This window comes from Orussus abietinus, unplaced genomic scaffold (assembly GCF_000612105.2).
Source record: "Orussus abietinus isolate OABI.00-Male unplaced genomic scaffold, Oabi_2.0 scaffold33, whole genome shotgun sequence".
Lineage (NCBI taxonomy): Eukaryota > Metazoa > Arthropoda > Insecta > Hymenoptera > Orussidae > Orussus > Orussus abietinus.
In genome coordinates this window covers 137,468-157,463 of record NW_019394294.1, presented here as the reverse complement: position 1 = coordinate 157,463, position 19,996 = coordinate 137,468, and the positions used below count along the sequence as shown (strand labels likewise).

At 39.9% G+C, this 19,996-nt stretch overlaps 1 protein-coding gene across 1 annotated transcript; it reads right to left on the bottom strand.

Annotated features, from left to right (window-relative positions):
- Positions 1–1,217: 1,217 nt before the first annotated feature.
- Positions 1,218–13,980, bottom strand: LOC105695491 (heparan sulfate glucosamine 3-O-sulfotransferase 5). Its single transcript, XM_012417038.1, has 3 exons — positions 13,908–13,980; positions 5,658–6,159; positions 1,218–1,805 (listed from the first exon to the last, which is right to left on the bottom strand). Exons 1-3 carry the CDS (start codon positions 13,964–13,966, stop codon positions 1,227–1,229), a joined length of 1,140 nt encoding a protein of 379 aa, XP_012272461.1. The 5' UTR covers positions 13,967–13,980; the 3' UTR covers positions 1,218–1,226.
- Between the last annotated feature and the right edge of the window lie 6,016 nt (positions 13,981–19,996).

The following is a 19,996-nucleotide window of genomic DNA, read 5'->3' as shown; positions in this document are numbered from 1 at the left end:
GGGAGCCTTTTTTCTCTTCCCACTCGGTCTGTAATGGCCGCAGGTGTAATTAGCGGCATTGGAGTGTTCCCGAATAGTGCAGCAATTAAGCTGCAACGTCAAGGAGCAAGTAGACGACGTACGTCGTTCCGAATGGTAATCATTGCTCTAGCTGGAGGTACCAAAGAAGGTCGGTAAATTGAGCCAACTGGAATAGTCCACTTTTGTTGTTAATGCGAAAAATATCCCATTACCGAGATGTAAATGTTCGACCCCGTTCAAAACGACGGTCATTCCATATGGTACATCGATTCCCATGTCCCGTTCTAAGGGCAGACTAGCTGTTATTGAAAGCCAATTTGCTTGTTGTCCTCGCAAATTGGCGGTACGGAGTCGCGATGATTCAATTAAGAGCGTATATCGCGTCTTTGGACCAACAGATATGGTACCAGGTTGGGGTTCCTTGCTTCACTCGAACTCTGTATAATCCAGTGATGCAATTAGCAGCGTTGCGGTGCTCTCCAGCAGGGTAGCAATTACTTTGAATCACGCGGCATGAACGACGGACATCGCGTGGGATGATGATTCCACTATCTAGCCATGAAGAGATACTCCGGCAGTTGGTAAGTTCTCCTCTTTGAGTTTAGTCGCGTGGTCTTGTTGATTTATCGAAAAGCCCTTGACGTTGCAGCCCTGCACTCGTGGACCAGTCGAGAGATGAGATCAACAGATGGGGAGAGAAACGTCCACCCTCGCACCGCGCTTACACTTGTTACGACGTTCCGTTTGCGATTCGTTTGAATCCCTAGGAATATGGTCGTCAGATCCAGTAGGCCCGGAATTGAAACTCTTTTAATTTTCCATAACTAAAACGGAATGAAAGGAAATCAGGTACTCATTTGGGAAATACGAAAAATAGAAGACAAGCCTTCAAAAGTCATACGTTTCAAGAGATTAACGCAACCGACAGATTCGTTTCTGTCCAGCCTTTCATCCCACCACCTAAAACTGGCGCGATCTCAAAATTATTGCAAACCGAGTAAATCCTTCTTCATGAGCTCATGACCAAGGATTCATCTCTGAAGAAGGTTTCAATAATTCCATATCAAGATTCGTAGAATGACCGTTCGGTGCCTACTGGACCAACGTCCCCTTTCACTTCAACTTGCCTACCCCAAACGAAACCCCGTTTCGACGCTGGCGTCAACATCAGGTACTGCCTGGGCTAACCTAGCGAACTTAGGGAGCTACTCTTCGGGCCAGCCCAGGTCCTCCCCAACGAGCTCGTAGAAGCGCTGGTTGTGCTCGTTGAAGAACTTCCTGAGCTTGGTGACCACGACCGGGCTGACCCGAGGGTGTCGGCGACCCTTGCTCTCCCGCAGACACTTGTCCGCGGTCTCGTTTCTCAGGCAGTAGAAGCCCTTGGTGTGATTGAAGTAGAAGTTGTGCCTACCGATCCTCGGCTCCAGCCCGAGGAAGCTCTCGATCCTGCGCAACTGCGGGACTGGGTCCTCGATCAGCTGATCGCCGTTCACCACCAGAATCTGGTTGCGCGAGAACACCTCCAGCCATCGGTACATGTACGTGTGGTAAAGGGATATGGCCACAGGCCTGTAGGACTCGTTGATAGTGCCGTCCGGCTTTATCACCAGCTCCTCGAAGCTGCGAGTTGGTTGTATGGTTCTAGGAGTCCCGCTCATCGCCGACGAAGCCGTCCCTGCGTGGGTCTTCAGCTGTGTGTAGTCTGATATGGCTCTGGTCACCGGCTCGCGCACTATCAGCAGCAGCTTCACGCTCGCGTTCATCGCGTGAATCCTCTCCGGCACCTGGAGCAAAGTCAACCCGTCAATAAACGTTTTGTACACGTGAATCCGTACTTGGCCTCTGATACGATAAGACAGATGCGCCAATTATTGCCACGATCTTCATTTTTTTCGCTACGACAGTTCGCGCCAAAATGGCATCGCTGAACGGGACTCCGTGCTGAAAGTGAACAGTACCACAAACTCCCGTTTATCGGGAATTCCTATAATGCGATTTCATTCAACGCGCAACGTGTTAAGGTGTTATGAAAGAGTCATTCTGCATATATCAAAACGTCAAAATATTTATACACATTTTATCTGAACTACGTGCAACGAATCATTTGAAACTTCAGCACGTGATTATGGAGACCCTAAGGAAGAACGCGTGCTCATAAAATTTTAATTTTCGAAAAAAGGTTTTTATTTATTCACGACTGGAACCAAGGATACATATTTTTTTTGGAAAATGAAATCTCATGGCATCGCGTTCTTCCATAGGGCCTTTATAATCACACGCTGGACTTCCAAATGATTAATGAAATTCCGTTTAAAAAAAATTTAAAAGGTGTAAGCAAATTTAAGAACAACGAAATTTCATGGATGTCCGGACTTTCATTTAGGGCTTTCATGTTTACGTGGTAAAATTTCAAACGATTCGATCCATCCGGAACAAGGACGCCATTTTCACATCACTTTAATTTGTATTTATTAAAACGTTTACGCAAAGTGTCTCAACGCCAACACGCAAAGATGAATATAAATAGTAAGGAACTGTAAACCTAAAATTTACGCAAATTGTGTGAATACTAGAACGAGAAGATGAATGTAAATAGCAATTATTTATAAAAGAAAGCGTTTCACTTTCCATTTCCCCTTCATAACCTGCCTAATTACAAACGTCCCACAAGAAGTTTTACATAAAAAACCAGAATTCATTTCCCCGTTAAGTTCTTTTTCAGAAGTGGGTTTTACTTTTAATTTGTAATTATCCATTTATAGTTATTAATCCGAAACTGAGAAAGGTAGCACTCTTATTTCCTTTATTTCTTATGTTTTCGAATCTGTTAAAGCGGATTTAACAGCGTTAAATTGAAAACGTTTCTCGCTGGGGTCGTTAAATATAGGTCAAATGATGGATGTGGTTATTAAACAAGATTTGTGCAACAATTATTACTCGAGTGGTATTAACTGGCTGCCGCGTTTCCGAAATCTCTCTCTATCCTCTTTGGCTGCTCTCCAAATTCATTATTCACTCGGCCCTCTCATATCTCTCACTAGAGATCGGCAACGTTTCTATTGTACATATCAACGCGACACTTGGCAAGTCTGCTTTCGGATCTACTTGAAGGTGAAGTGGCCCGTAAAGTGCTGCGAAGAAATTGCCACTTGTGAATTTTTTAGCCCAGCCGGGTTGAAATGTGCCACTTTCTGCGTCTGGCAGATACGGTGACGTGTGACTCGGCCTTCGCGAAATCCATTTCCCTATCCCTAATTTCTCATTTAATTGCAACATCTTAGTAAAAAGAGTAAATTAATGTAATAAATTAGTATTAATGAACTTAAACGACATAAACTTGAAAGTTATATACTATAAGAGAGAAATTTCACCTGCTACACATTGTGTGAGAGAAAAAATTATGCTCACAATTCTAGGTACAATAAAACTCGCAATTTACGTAACTGGTTTAACCAATCGAAAGAGAATAATTAAATGAAATACTTATTTTCCACGGGCATTGAGAATGAATTCAATTTAATTATGGTGAAATTAACCAAACTCTGTGATAAGATTTGCATGACCTGCAAGTTTAATTGAATCAACCGAGGTGATGTTGTCATTTCTTAGACACTAATGAAAGCGTAAATTCACGATGGAAGTGAATTTCAACCATCAGGCAACAACTGTTGACATTACAAAGCATTCAATTAAAATTATTCTCCGATCCAGCCGGACTATAATCACATTGCTGAAAAGAGAAGTCAACCGTCGTACTCAACCATCCACAGTTTGCCAAAAAATGGTAATATCTAAGATGAAAAAACATAGAATTCAGCGGCTAACATGTACTGTCGAGGATAACGCAAAGAGAAAGTGAATTTTGGTTGGACTTGTACACCGAATACACCGAAATGTGGCACGAAATAAGTACGTGTGGTTATCGGATGTGCACATTCTGACAAATTGTTGGAATTCATTGACGAGCGGTGTAGTGAAGAGATTCCAATTCACTGAAATATGTGCACAGTAAACTGAAACGCTCGCGACGCTTAAGAATACACGGCAAGCTTGTTCCAGAGAGAGACAGATTAGGATGTCCCTGCATCTTTGTCGCATGAAGTTCGGTAAACATTTGTTCGAGAAAGTTGAAGCGATGGATAGCTCTTCATCGCAGTTCCACTCCTATTGGGTTGTTCGGAAAGTAATTTCGTTGTTTCCCAATAGAGGACTTCATTTTTTTTTTCACGGCCAACTTCACACTTAAGCCGCATCATCATTATATATTTTGACAGCTGATCTAGCAAGGCTTGCTTGTGAAAAAGTTTGATTGATTCTACGCAGTAATTTTTGGTTGGTACCCTTTCAAATATGGAAAGTGAAAAGCGGCATTTTCAGCATATTTTACTTTTTTACTATCGAAAAGGTAAAAATGCTGTTCAAGCAAGAAAAAAATTATCCGATGTGTATGGAGAAGATGGATATTGACAGAACGCCAGGGTCAAAACTGGTTTGCAAAATTTTGATCCGGCAATTTTGATATTGAAGATGCACCACGTCCTGGAAGGCCACTTAAAGCTGATGAAAACACAATAAAGGCATTAATTGATGTAAACCGGCGAATAACAACTCGTGAAATCGCTGAGAGATTAAATTTATCGAATTCGACCGTTCATGATCATTTGAAACGCCTAGGTTTAATCTCAAAGCTCGACATATGGATTCCTCATGTTCTTGCGGAAAGAAATTTGTCATCGCATTGACGTCTGTGATTTGCTTCTCAAACGTCAAGAAAATGATCCATTTTTGAAGCGCATCATCCCTGGGGACGAGAAATGGGTTGTCTACAACAATGTTACACGCAAGAGGTCATGGAGTAAAAAAGATGAACCGGCTCAAAGAACTTCGAAAGCCGAAATTCATCAAAAAAAGGTGATGGTATCTGTTTGGTGGGATTTCAAAGGAATCGTTTTTTTTTGAGATTCTACCGAACAACACAACGATCAATTCTGAAGTGTACTGTCACCAGCTGGACAAACTGAATGATTCACTTAAACAGAAGAGACCAGCATTGATCAATAGAAAAGGTGTAGTGTTTCACCAAGATAATGCGAGACCTCAAAAGCTTCTACAGCTTGGATGGGATATACTGCCACACCCACCATATTCTCCAGATCTGGCACCTTCTGATTATTACTTGTCCCGGTCTCTACAAAATTTTTTAGACGGTGAAACCTTTACTTCAAATGAGGAACTTCAAATCAGTTTTTTGACAGCAAAAACCAAACATTTTATGAGCGTGGAATTATGCTACTGCCAGAAAGATGGCAAAAGGTATTGGACCAGAATGGCCAATATATAATTCAATAAAATGTTTATTCGCTATAAAAAAAATCGTCTTTCATTTTCATTAAAAAAAAACGAAATTACTTTCCGAACAACCCAATAGATTAACCAATGCGTGCGCACCGTTTGTACCGTCTAAAATGAAAATTTAGTATCATTCACAATTGGCATCGTAGAGTGGTAGTGTCAAACTTAATTTGTAATTGGACTGTATAAAAACCGAGGCGTTCCAGTTTACTATATATTTCAGTGTTCCGATTACTCAAACAGGCGTCGGCGTGTCTAAGGATTCAAGATGGCGGCGGACCTACCTCCGGCGTGACGAAGTAGCTGGGGCTCTTTTCGATCGTGACCTGTCCCTTGAAAGAGTACGGCATCTTCCGGCGGTACCACTCGAGGCCCTTCCCGTAGTTATCGTCGCGATCGAAAAAGTGCACCTCGCCGGCGGCTTTTTGGATCTGCGGGTGGAGGAAGAGCATCTCGAGGAGGGCACGCGTGCCGCACTTCCGCACGCCGATGATGATCGCCTGGGGAAGATGGCGGTTGGTGCGCGGGAAGTGGACCTTGCCCGGGAAGAGGAGCGGAGGCGTCGCGCGGGCCTGGGAGACCAGCTCGATCGTGCGGCCCTCCACGCCGCTGCTCGCGTGCAGACTGTAGATGGCGCTGTCGTAGAGCACGTGGAACGTCAGGAAGAGCGAGATCAAGACGACCGAGAGGAACGCGGCCGCCATTTTGGGACGCGATATGCCCACCACGAGGATGCAGTCCGGAGCGTCGCCCTCGGCCGGCCTCATGGCGGAGCGGGGCATCCACCTGCGGATTTGCCATCCCAATGTTAATGCAGACATGGATACGATATTTATTATTTGTAATATATGATCATTAAGATGCTATAAATATTTCTTCGCTAAGTTCGTTTCGTCCGCAAATATAGTAGGTGTTAAGAGGTGGGCTGGTCAAATTGCCTACTGGCTTTATAAATATACATACATACATTTCTGCGATGCCAACCTAACCTCTAAAGAGGTGCTCTCTACACAATTCCCTTATTACCTTATCGCCTCTAAAGAGATGAATAATAAGGTAAATTTTGCGTCAACAATTGAGAGTATAACGTTAAAAGAGAGATATTATAGATTGGTACGCTGACGTGGGTATTATAAAGAAAGATTCTTTTATAATAATGTACGCTTTCAATTATTAAAACTTTTATTGTTAAATGTACGTTATGCAAGGAAGGACGAAGAACACGCTTGTCAGGAGTCTTGTTTATATCACGGGACGTGCTGATTTTACGATTTTCCTTCGAACGAGTTACTCATCCGAGGAGCCCCCAATGCAGCGAGCTCGTGAATTACGGGCTTCAATAAGCTCGTGTTTGCAAGTATGAAAAAAGTACACGGTGTCCAGGCCTGTATAGAAGATCAGGGAATCGAACCGTAAGTTTCATACGCCCAGCTCCGGTTTAGCTGCTGTAAAAGAGCGCTTCTTTTGCTTTCGCTGCGTCCCAGTTCGATTCTTTGCACCCTGCTCGTCATAAATGGTACATGGTACAGCGAGGAGAAGCCGATACCGTTCGATTTTCATGTTTCTCCCTGTGCGTCTTCAATAGACGACAGCGTACTTATACAATTCGTTTATTAGTACAACTTGTTTATTGAGTAAAACTTGATAAACAATCACTTAATGTTTCACGGAATGTTAATCATTTACGGACGGGACTTTTTCTTTGTAAAGACTTTTGTGCAACTCTCTGTAGACGCGCACTCGGAAAGAATTAACTGACAATTAATCATACGTAATTACAAATCGGAACATGAATGAGTAAATTGATGTCAACCCCGACTGGTAAAATAGGTAGATATGTAATCGTGATTTGTGTATTTGGCTTCATAATATGATTTCAATGCCTTTTGAATGCAAATTTTATATGTAACACACATTTTTTCTATAATAGGTTCACAGCATTCCTGTACTCGGCGAAGTATTTTGCACGGAAGTGTTTTTGTAGGAATCCTTTAATTCGGAACATCGAATCCTCACGCTTAGCAACGTTTCCGCAGCAATTCCTAGAATTCGATCGCAACTCTCAAGATATCATCTATTTTTCCGCGTTATTTTTGAAAAAAACAAAAACAAAAGCGTCCCAGGTGTAGAACGGCATTTATTAAAATCACCTTTATTTGTCAAAACACTTTCCGTTTACAGGTTCCGTTTATACGATCGCGTTATTACTGAAATCTGCTGAAACTCTTCTTGGGGTAGAGAGCTCCCTACAGGTGATGCACCGACGTTCTCCATTGTAATTTCCGGACTTCATTCCGCACTCGGTACCATGGCGCGAGTACCGTGGTACTCGAGCATACCTTGGTCGGAGCTTGTACTTTACTTATACGGCGTGCACGGCCGGTAATCCCGCCTACACGTCGAATGGGTACACTCGGAAGAGGTTGCTTCACCCGCGGCATGTAAGTCAACACGTGAGTCTACATTGTTCCGTTGCTCTTGTCGGAGACTATAACTCGGGCCCGCATGCACTAGGCACCGACGTAGATAAGGCAATCACGCGAGAGACAATCGAGTGCCGGCCCTCCTCGATAGTCAAGCCAATTATCTCGATTCTGCCTCTACGGTGAATTACCCGAGACTTTCTGGGATTGACGATAAAACCCGAGCCCCCTCGATTGGCAGCGCCGAGTAGTTTTCTCGGCCGAGGACTCTTCACGTTATACGGGTATAACGCCGTTCGAGAAGCGCCGAAGTGATCGAAGATGGGCGTTAAATGTACAATTGGGAATGATGAATGATACAGTCCGAGAGTATTTATTTTTACGTTGAAGAATTAGATTTATCAGCTTACCTCACTATTCGATTGGGTTAGGATGACGTTAAGAATGAATTAATTTAGGATTTCACGTTATACGGGTATAACGCCGGTCGTCGTGATCGAAGATGGGCTTAAATGTACTATTGGGAACGATGATTTATACAGTCTTAGGATATTTATTTAAACGTTGATGAATTAGATTTATCAGCTTATCCCACTATTCGATTGGGTTAGGATGACGTTAAGAATGAATTAATTTAGGATTTCACGTTATACGGGTATAACGCCGTTCGAGAAGCGCCATCGTGATCGAAGATGGGCGTTAAATGTACCATTGGGAATGATGAATGATACAGTCTGAGGGTGCTTATTTAAACGTTGATGAATTAGATTTATCAGCTTATTCCACTATTCGATTGGGTTAGGATGACGTTAAGAATGAATTCATTTAGGATTTCACGTTATACTGGTATAACGCCGGTGGAGAAGCGCCATCGTGATCGAAGATGGGCGTTAAATGTACAATTGGGAATGATGAATGATACAGTCCGAGAGTATTTATTTTTACGTTGAAGAATTAGATTTATCAGCTTACCTCACTATTCGATTGGGTTAGGATGACGTTAAGAATGAATTAATTTAGGATTTCACGTTATACGGGTGTAACGCCGTTCGAGAAGCGCCATCGTGATCGAAGATGGGCGTTAAATGTACTATTGGGAATGATGAATGATACAGTCTGAGAGTACTTATTTAAACGTCGATGAATTAGATTTATCAGCTTACTTCACTATTCGATTGGGTTAGGATGACGTTAAGAATAAATTAATTTAGGATTTCACGTTATACGGATATATCGCTGGTCGAGAAGCGCCATCGTGATCGAAGATGGGCGTTAAATGTACTATTTTGAACGATGATTTATACAGTCTCAGGATTTTTTTTTAAACGTCGATGAATTAGATTTATTAACTTACTTCACTATTTGATTGGGAATGATGTCAAAAATGAATTTATTCAGGATTTCACGTTACATGTGTATAACGCTATTTGCAAAAGCGCCATCATGATCGAAAATGGTAGGATGAACGTTAAATGTATCATAGGAAATGATGATCGATTTAGTCTTAGGCCAACCAATTTATTTTGCTACTCGAAGGGATCAGAATTCCATCAAGAATGAACCGATTTAGGTACTCACGTTATAGATATGGACATATTGTTGGAAAAGTGCCATCATGCTCGAAAATGATATACTGCACCGCTGGAAATAATTTATTCCGTTTTAAGATTTATATTACTTCGATCGTTAAGAAATTTTAAATGAAAGCTAAAACGTCTTCATCCGTTTCGTTGTAAGAAGATGTTAATACATCCTCGATCTAACCCATATTTCCCTCACGTTTGTGCAATTTTTAGGTTAAAGTTCGATAAACTGAAGCTAACCGATCGAATTTAGCTGGTTAATCTATACGACGGTTAATGGAAATTAATCCGCCGTTAGAAGAACGTGCAACTCGTTCTAACCGAAGATTAGCTTTTTGACCGAGGTTGACGGAATGGGGCATAAGGGTTTAAACGGAAATGATTGATACGATTTAAACACTTTTACCTCACCGATGATAAATTCGAGTTGCAAAGTTATTTCACTACTCGATCGCGTTGGAACGATACCAATAACGAATTGATTTAGGTTGCCGTTATATAGATTTCTATTTGAGCGGGAGTGAATAACAAATGCAAATTTATTTGCTATTCGTTGATGGGGTACATAAGCGGTTCGTTGGTTCATTATGACCAAGCGGAATAAAAAGTACATCCACGCCAATTGCACGTGCACGACGTTCACCCCCTCGGAATTTATCTTATAAATCACCCCACGTACAGGGTGCAACTAGAATTCTGCACGCGAATGGAAGATAAACGGATTTTACAGTTTCGCATCTTCGGCTTACACTCAACTAATGAAATTGCTGCAGTAAGCGTGGGAAATACTGGGGGTTACCTATGTGTAGCGCCGTAAAGAGGGCCTCTCTTCAGGGATACTTTCTTACCGGAAGGGTTTATGTGTGGAAGAGCTTTGTAGAAAACAACAGACCACGAACGGACATGAATATTGGATGAAACAAAGGGTTTTGCGTCGTAGGGCGATTCGAGTAAAGCCCGTGCTCGTGATTATATTGAAATTCATGGTTACCCTCTTGAAAGCCATCCACTTACTCGCGGAATTTATTTACCGGTAAACAATGCGAACGCATATGTAGAAAAATAAAGGATTACGCTCTTGCGCGAATTACACTCAGCGACTATCAAACGCACGTGATTAAAACGGACAAATTTATCTTAACACATTTATTAGGTCCAAAATGTGTAAATACATTTAATATTTACCGATCATTTTCTTCGCGATATATAATAGAGATTTATCATAATAAATCGTTATCAAGCACCTGGATATCCTCGCGCAAATTTTAATTAGAGAAATAAAAAGATCTTGGAAAAGCCTAATAATAGTTAGATATCCAACGATTATTGGGTAGGCTGTTTAGCGACCGTAATGACACAATTTTGAAACTTATTTCTATTTTCCGAATGACAACTTTTGTCAATGACGTATTCCTCATTGTATATCCGTAACCTGTGCCCATTCATGGGACAGACAATCTCTGCAAGTTGTCGTCGATCTTTCGATATGAAAATATAAAGTGTCGTGGGACTGGTTAGTCAATCCAATATCTGGAGAAGATCCCGAATGCGAATATGAAATTCTCCCCACTAAGAGTGGCAATTTGAATAAAGTTTCTCGGCGCGACTGGTCTGTCTAGAATAATTAAGTCTGTCTCCAGCAATGCCTGCCATAAACCGCACTTAGCTCTCGGAAATGAAGTGCGCTCATTACTGGTTGCCTAACCCGAGTTCCCGAGTCGCTCTCGAGTCTTAAGTGCCCGGTGGCTTTAATTCCCGAGTTTTCTTTTTTTTTTCTCCAAAAAGCCCGGAAAGTTGCGATTTATTCCTTGCTTTATATCAGGAACGGCAAGGGGGAGACTTGCGAAGTGGCCGGGGTGGCCCGAAAAAGGTTTATTAAATCCTGATGCCGATTTCGGAACAAATCGTTCCCAAACTCTCGGCGGCTTTGCACGCTTCGAGCTTATTTTAGCGATACTCGAGGCTTTGTTCGATAATTCCTCGTAGGTGCACGCTATCGCTCAATTCTCCACCCTGGGATCCCAGAAACGGCCGATACGTGTTTCGGCGAACCGAACCGAAAGAGAACTCTACGGGGAGAATAAACTCACGTCCAAAGAGTTCAAGAGGAGAGCTTTGTTTCCAGCCCCGATTTCGCCGGATCCCTTCGACATGCCCTGCTCCCCGAGAAACAATGCGGCTTCCTCAAAAGATGTATAACGAGGCTGAATAAAAAGAAGGCTTTTTATGTACACGCGGAGAAAGAAATTCCGTTTATTGAGCAATTTCGTTCGATCGACTGCGTTTGGCTCATTTCAGAAATATTTTGCTTGCGTGAATCGTGAGTGAACGGTGAAAGTCAGTTCGTTTGGTCGAACTTATTTATTTCAATTAACTAACTTATTTGACATAACGGTTAAATTGTTAAGTTAATTTTGGAGAATATTTTAGTCACTTTACCAAATATTGTGGTTAAATGTAGGAAATTATACTTTAAAATTTGGTGTGATCTACCATAGTGTATGGTGTAATCAATCGAATGTTATTAACCGAAGAGTTCTGTCGTGACAATGAAATATTTGATCATTCATGTAACGATCATATCTATTCTATGGTTGAATGAAGAAAAATTTTATTGATTTAACCAAATATTTCTCTATGTACGGTACTTGCAGTGGTATCGAAGAGTATGGAAAAATGTGTCAGGTTAAATCTTGGAATATTTTTTCAAATCTATGAAATGTGAAGTATGTGAATGAAATATTTGAAAAAAAAATCGGTGTCCGTCACGCGCTTTAGAAGGAAGACTTTGCAAATTAAGAGAATTATTGGTATTATTAATAGTTCTTAATTATCCCTTAGCGTTCGGTTCTGGTTCTTTTAGGCATACCTATATTTATTTCTTATGTTTATTCATTTTATTTCACTTTAAATTCCTATTAACTGAGAGAACCACTGTAACGAGAATGTTTTCACAAATTTTGTTAATACTGAAAAACACAGATGAATGTACATAGTAATTAATTGTGAAAAAGCATTTCACATTACTGCTATTTATATTATATATTACTGGCTACTTTCATAAAATGCAAATTTATTCATACTACCGTGCCATTAGAAGTTTCACCTAAAAGTAATGTGTTTAATCAGCACCGTGAAAGCCGAGTGCAAATAAAGAAGTGATTTTCGTGTGGTCAGAATTTTTTGAAAATTCCGACAATTACCAGTTGGTTTCCTTTGTTACACCGCATAATGGCATTGTCTGATTATCAGATGGGATGTAATTTTTTAATGTGAAAAGGATGGTTTCTCTCTGGTCCTATACGGCTCTAATTTTTTAATTTCCTAACAACCGAGTCGAAGAATTTCATGCATTTTTTATTAAGACAAAAAAATATCTGGGGAAGAAGTTTGTTTAAGCGGAAATTTTTAGCTGGGTTCAAGATTTTGCTACGGCAGCATTTTTTTTTATAAAAGGGCACTGGTTTGAAGGGGCTCTTTTGAGGAACGATCTGAAATGGAATCACGATAGTGCGCTGTTTAATGCTATTTCTTAAGGCGATACGGTCGAAGAAATGGGTACATTTCGAGGAAGTATTGCCGATTGAATTGCGAATGCATAAAAGTTAACTCTCATTCGATATTCCTGAACGCGGCAGCTCTTTGTAAGTCTTCTCGTTTACCGCGAGGAATATCGATTCCAGAAAATTGTTAAGCTCTCTTAACCCTTTGAGAGCTGTGAACGCATATGCGCATATCCGGAAAATATTGGAACGGGATACTAGAAATAAGTGGCTAACGAAAATTGCAAAAAAGGATTGACGAATGATCTTTCTCTAGCAATTGTCAACGTGGGTTGCTAATAGTGTGTAATGATCTTTGAAGCAGTCTGTATTCAAAGGGTCTATTAAATCATTTTTTACATTCTGGAATTAGAAAAAGTAGGGTAAAGGTTTGGTCACAAAGGACTACGTCATAATTAAATTGGATCGGTCTGATTATATTAAATATGCAAATATATTATTAATGTAACATGGCTGGTTGCCATATTGCAATAAACCTGTTAATAATAGGTCTACAGGAAAGTTCTGTCCGTTTGGGTTGAAACTTGAGGAAGCATTATAGGACAGAACTTTCTGGTAGACCTAATATAATAAAGAAACATGCGATTCGAGGTCGGATTTGAACATTATGCAATAGAAGGTTAAAACTTCGCAAATCGTTGTGGCTGCATTTTTGCAAACGTGCATGTATCGCTAAATTGAATGTCATTAAATTCTGCAAACTTCGTGGATCACAACTGATAAATGAAACGTTTCAGAATTTCGAGATATTTATTATGAAATCTTCGGAACGGATCTTTGAATAATTATCGTTTGGCAGTATACATCTTTTTGACAGACTTTGTCTTTTGCTCGCACATTTAGGGGTTGAAGTAATCATTAAAGAGAAAGGTGCAATGCTTGAAGAGGGCACTAGGCTTTGAGAATTTATCAGTTTAACTTGATGTCTCTTTCGAAGGAGTTTTTTTAGTGGAATTGATACTCACAAGACATTTATCGGGGATTGGGGAGACCACTCTCGACGAGGCCGCGCCTTGTTGGGCATCTGCGTTGTTTTAAGAGTTCACATTCTCGGCAATCCTGGAAAGGAACAAAGGGGATTCCAAGTTAGACGAAGAGATCCTTTCCCATAGGGAATCCGAAAAAAGGTTGGGGGAATTCGTCCCCTTCGCAAAATACGGGGAGCAAATGATTGTATCTTCGACCACCTTTTTCAGGAACCTTAATGTATATATTATAGTCAATATATTATATAACAATATATAAAAGCAAAAATTCTGCCCACGTAAACAAATTTTGATAACCTTAGCCACGATAACTTGACATAAGACAGCATCACAATTTATCAGTAGCCAAACTTTATATAATCCCAAAAAATACTCTTCTACTTTAAGGAAATTTTCATGAAAAAAAATCACGGTTTAAAAAACGGGACTCAACGATCTACGTGAGATTTTCAGGGTGGTATTTTAAAAAGTCAATATTCTAAAAGTGTTCAACACGGCTGTTATTATTCCTTTTTTTTTCCTAACCATGAAGAATTCGCCTTGCAAGTGCTTATAATTAGCGTTCGGCGAACACCGTCGGCCTTTCCGTGTCGGTCCCTTTAAGACTTATTTTTATCCAAAGTCTAAGGCAGCGTACCACGGGTCACATGGACATTAAATAACAAGGACGTGAAGGGGATCGATATATCGAGTCAGTGGAAGTTTAATGATCCAAGAGACGAGCTATACGACGGCGATCGATGGGCATCGTGTGTGACATTCTCCACTCTCATGGAAAACCCGGAGTTGCCCTTCGAATTCGGCCCCAGGGATCCCTCTTCTCCTTATTTCTATTTCCATACTCCTTTTCTCAGAAAATGTAGCTACCGATCAAGCTACGTGAAATCGGCCGCAAAAAACGTTTATGAAGCGAATTATGGTGATTGAAGGCAAATAAAAAAACCGTATATGTTATATCTATGAATTGTATACATAGCTTAGCGATAACATTAATGAACAGGAAACTTCATTATCGATCCAGGTAATAAATCAAAAAAGACAAGATTTAAGAAAGATAATATTTTCGTAATTGTTGAGATTTTACATTTGGAATATATTATAATAATAGCAAATGAGAGTACATTCTAGGGATTTTTTTTGTAAAGGGGACGCTTTTTCTCTGAATTTTTGGTTCGGACTTTTCAATTTGCCAAATTTTCCGTACAAGTGGCGGAAACGCCTTTATTTATTCTTGTATGTAACATATTGTTTTTCTTACAGCCGACGATTTCGAGGGTTTGTCATCTCGTGTTCCCCACTTTTACGTAAAATTCGAGGGATTCTTCAGTGTTCTCCGGATAGGTACACATGTATTCGTAACTCGAAACCACTCTCAACCACCGCAGCAATCACGTTTAATGGCCATACTCGGCTGTGCTCGATGCACCTATAGCACGCGAAATGCATCTCTCCTGTGTACGATCGTTACGTTGATTCGTCCGAAGGAACTCGAAAATGTGGCCCGGCATTTGAAAGCTCGTCAAAAGTACCCATCCTCGAAATCGGATAAAGCTCCCACGAGATAAGCTAATTTCCACGTAAGAAACATCCATAAAAGAAAATCAGTGCGTGGCCGTCCAGCCGTGAAAATTCTAAGTTAACGATAATTATAAGATTTTATTAAATATTTTCAAGTACCCTTTCGAGAAATATTTGGTACTCATCGTTTTGGGCATAATTACTCTTCTTCTCTATTTATATCAGTACTATTTCATTTTACATGCCATCGGTAATTAACTAAGGGAATAACGCACTAACGCTAAGGAAAACGTTTACCCAAATGTCTCGATACTAACACATAAGGTTGAATGCGAATAGTTATGAATTGTAAAAATAAACTTAACGCAAATTGTGTTAATATTAAAACCTAATGATGAATATGGAAGTTGTTAATACCTGTAAAGAAGAAAAAAAAAGGGTTTTACTTTCCGAATCGGGTCTCATGTACGAACTTACACGTATTTCCGTGCCATAAGAGATTTCACTGAAACATGTTAAGCCGTCGATTTTTAATGTTTAGCCTCGAGAGTACTGAGAGGAATTTTCTAAAGATTTTTTAAATATTTAGTAAAAATATTTCGATGGAGGGGGATTTTAGATTGAAAAGTTCCCGAGAAAGGGCACTTTTTCGTGATTTTTCATGGGGGTAAAGAGGCGCACAGAAATTTCGTTGGGGCAAGGAGAGCTTTTAGTTAACATCCCTCACTTTTGGGGAAAGTTCGGGATCCTCTCGGAAAGCTGCTGGAGAGATTCTCAGCTATTCCTCGGGAGCTTCGTATGTAGTCTTAACTTGAAACCACTTTCAACCAGCAGAGTTGGCGGGTTTAATGGCTACCCTCGCCGCAGCTTGATGCAGGTGCATCATGCGAAATAAACCCTTTCTACGTAAGATCGTTACATTCATTCGGCTGCACGAACCGCGAAATCACGAGATCGCGATTTCGTTAACTTTTTATACCAGAAGAAATTCTTTCTACATTAAATTTATTTTCTCATCCAACGACGCGATAAACTCCACTCACGTTTCTTCCGTCGCGTTCGCATAAAAATGGCTTTACCTCGTTATTTGATTCTACATTTTGTAGGTACATGTTGCAAAACATGTCAGCGAATAATGTACTTACATAAAGACCGACCAGTAAAATCTATACTATGAGTATGTGAAGTTAAGCTTAATCATTTTTCTTGTTTATGTTAATCCAACGGAATTCTGTGGGAATGAGTAGTATTGTTATACGATATTTTTTCCCGATATTCCGCTTGCGGTGAGAACAATAGCTCGTGCGAATAGACATTTTTGATAGCATACCTATCATTATTTACTTATCGTCATGTCTATCAATATTGGCTAAAAAAAAGTTAATACAAAATGATTGAGATCAACTTCGTCGTTTCCGTCGCCATTATTTAATGCATGAGGTTATTGATCACCGACGTGAACACTAATAAATACGTACGCACTCCACACTTGTTCAATGTCAGTTTGGCCATTTACTCGGGACTTGAAAAGGTACAAGGGCGTACTTGAGATTGGAATCGCCCCATGAATACCACCCCTGACACACGGCTCACATGAGGAGCGCGTTGTTTGTTATCCTAATCTCACAAAACGTACCATTATTTCCCCTTACATTCAAATTCCCGGGAAACACCAAAGCAATCCACTTACAAGGCTAAATAGCCATTGAAATCGTTATCGGCATCAAGACCAAGCTAAAAGGAAAATTAATAAATAAATTATAATAAATCGCGCGGTGAAGTAAAATCACCGTGGCAAATTTTCGAAATATTTAATCGTGATTTCTGATATCAACATCGGGGCTGCCTTCAAAATATATTATTACATAAACGAACAAAAATCACTGGACTGAAACGAAATCATCATGGCAAATTTTGAAGAAATTTAATCCTACTTTCAGATATCGACACCAAGACTGTTATGAAGAAACGTTAATAAGTACATAATAAATCACTGCGATGACGTAAAGTCATTATGCCGAACGCTCAAGAAATTCAATTGGAATTTTAAATACCTTCGTCGTCATGGTTTGTGAAATTTGTTGTCAGGTGAAAATAATTTTATGTATATTTATGGATTTACGCACGATCGGATCGAGCGATGCTCCATTTGAGATGCCTATCTATACAGACGTATAGAATCGTCAATCTCCTGAGATGCGACGTCGTTGGACGTCGCATTATTTATCGTCGCAGTTTCGCGAAGGGTAAGGTTACTTATCGTCACCGTCATGTGTAACGTCGGGTTATTTATTACAGGACAAGCGCGAAAAATGCGCGACGTCGCCTCTCCGTGCTCGATCGATGTGTGGAAAAGCTCGGAGAGCACGTTGAACCGCTCTGCAATTCTAGTCGAGATTACCCGTAAACATATCGCATTTCGAAACGTGATTAAAACACGAATTACATTGCTTATCATCGCGGTAACTGATACTAAAGACAAGATCGTAATTACTGCAAAATACTGTACATTTAATAAACATTGATTGTCTTTAAGTCAAGGACACCGTGATTATGTTCTCCAATATACACTTTGGGTTTTTATCACACTTAATGATAAATAATTTCGAATTCGTGAATTGTTTAAAGTTTGACGATTTGATATGCGACACTTATGAGGCGAGAAGACAAGTTAATGACATTCAATTTGTGTGTCATCGCGTAAACTCTGAATCACTTGATACGTTCAAGAGGGAAATATTTATACGACGTGATAAGGCGGCGCGTTTCTTATTATCATGGTCGTTGTCACAGGAGACGTGAGGGCATTTTGAAATATGCATGAGTTTGCTCTCGGAATCGAAGTTGTCGCTTTGGTGACGGCGTTGTCTCCCAAAATGCTACGCGATTGAATATCTTGACATTTTCCCATATGGCTTAAAGAATTATGTATTGCGTCTCATATGGAAATAAAAAAAAAAGAAGAAGAAAATAAGAAAGGAAATAAATATAACATAGAACTATTCACTCTGAGAAATGTAGTACATGAATTTTCACTTCCCAGTAACAGTCCTTTGAGGATTGTCATCGATTATTTCTCGTTATCAATGCTATCAATATTAAGGGGATGTGAAAGTGGCGTCTGAAGGGTCAATCGTTCGTGAAACTTTTCTCCGAACTGGGTGTACCAATTTATTTCAAATTTTACCACATGCATAAGGAGATTCTAAGATAGGTCCTGAAACTCGGGAAATTTCAATTTTTATAAACAATTTTGAAAATAGCTATAAAGGAATTATCTTAAAATTGAAATTTCATGGGCGTCAGGACCTTCCTTATAGTCTCTATATTCACATTGCATGGTTTAAAACGATTCGGTACACCCAATTTGGAGATAAGTTTCATAAACGAGACCTCTATTACGCCACTTTCATATCAACTTAAATAGCAAAATCGGATATCAAGAGTAATCTTCGAAAACACACCAATATGAATATATTCAAAGTTGAGACGAGTTTGCCGAACTCGTCGGCTTCCAAAATTCGTCAAATTTGAGGTTACTTTCTTTATCACCGCGAGTTTGCGAAGGGCGTACCACGTCATGATAAATTTATCACGACGGCTCTACCGAGGATAAAGTTTGCGGCGGAATACGTATCGTCAACGCCAACAGAACCCTTCAAGTATTTATTGACTTATGAGACGTGCATAAGTTATAGCCCTTTCCTCCCTCGCGTTGGGGAGAAGATGAGAGAAGAGCTCGCACATATCTATATGTCCTGGTAAATATGTACCCGAGGCAGCACATCACGCAATTATTGAACCTTACATCTTCCGACATTCTTCAACTTCTAAAAGATTATTCGAAAGCGATACAAGAGCACTATTTATAGGGAATAGCGAGTAAATATTTTCAAACTATCCCTGCGTTATCAAGAAACTCAGTAGAGTTTCGAGCCAAATACATTTGTACGAGAACGCATCGATGCACCGCTCGTCACAAAATCGCAATACTTAAAAACGAAAATCGTGCAAATCAGACAACAATCTACGTTGTGTAGGATAATATAGAGAACTGGTGATTCTATTTTGGTATAAAAAATACTTGCAATTTAAAGAGCCAATCCCTTTTCATTACGCCAAATTATATGCGGTTATTGGACATGCACAACTGTAATTCTTAAGTATGACCATTTTTTGGCGAGTAGTGAATATATTTAAAGATAAATTCTTATTCTTACTATTAATAAATATAAATAAAATGTGACCAATGGCATAATATCTTCTCCTTAGAGAAAATAATACATGTTCGATGTATATCTACAGATGACATGAATTCACCATAGGGTGAAATAAGCACGAAACTGAGAGTATCTTTGTTTTTTGCGTTAAGCATGTCTGAAGCATATCGAGGTTTTTAAACAAATATTACCTCGACTCGTGCTTTCCCGAAAGTTACCCTGGAAATATTAGGTTGAGAAGTGAGTCCCCGCCGTTTTTAACGTAATGCAACGTAATTAAAACGGCGGGAATTTATTCCTCAACCTAATAGAAAGAAATGGAAGGAAACC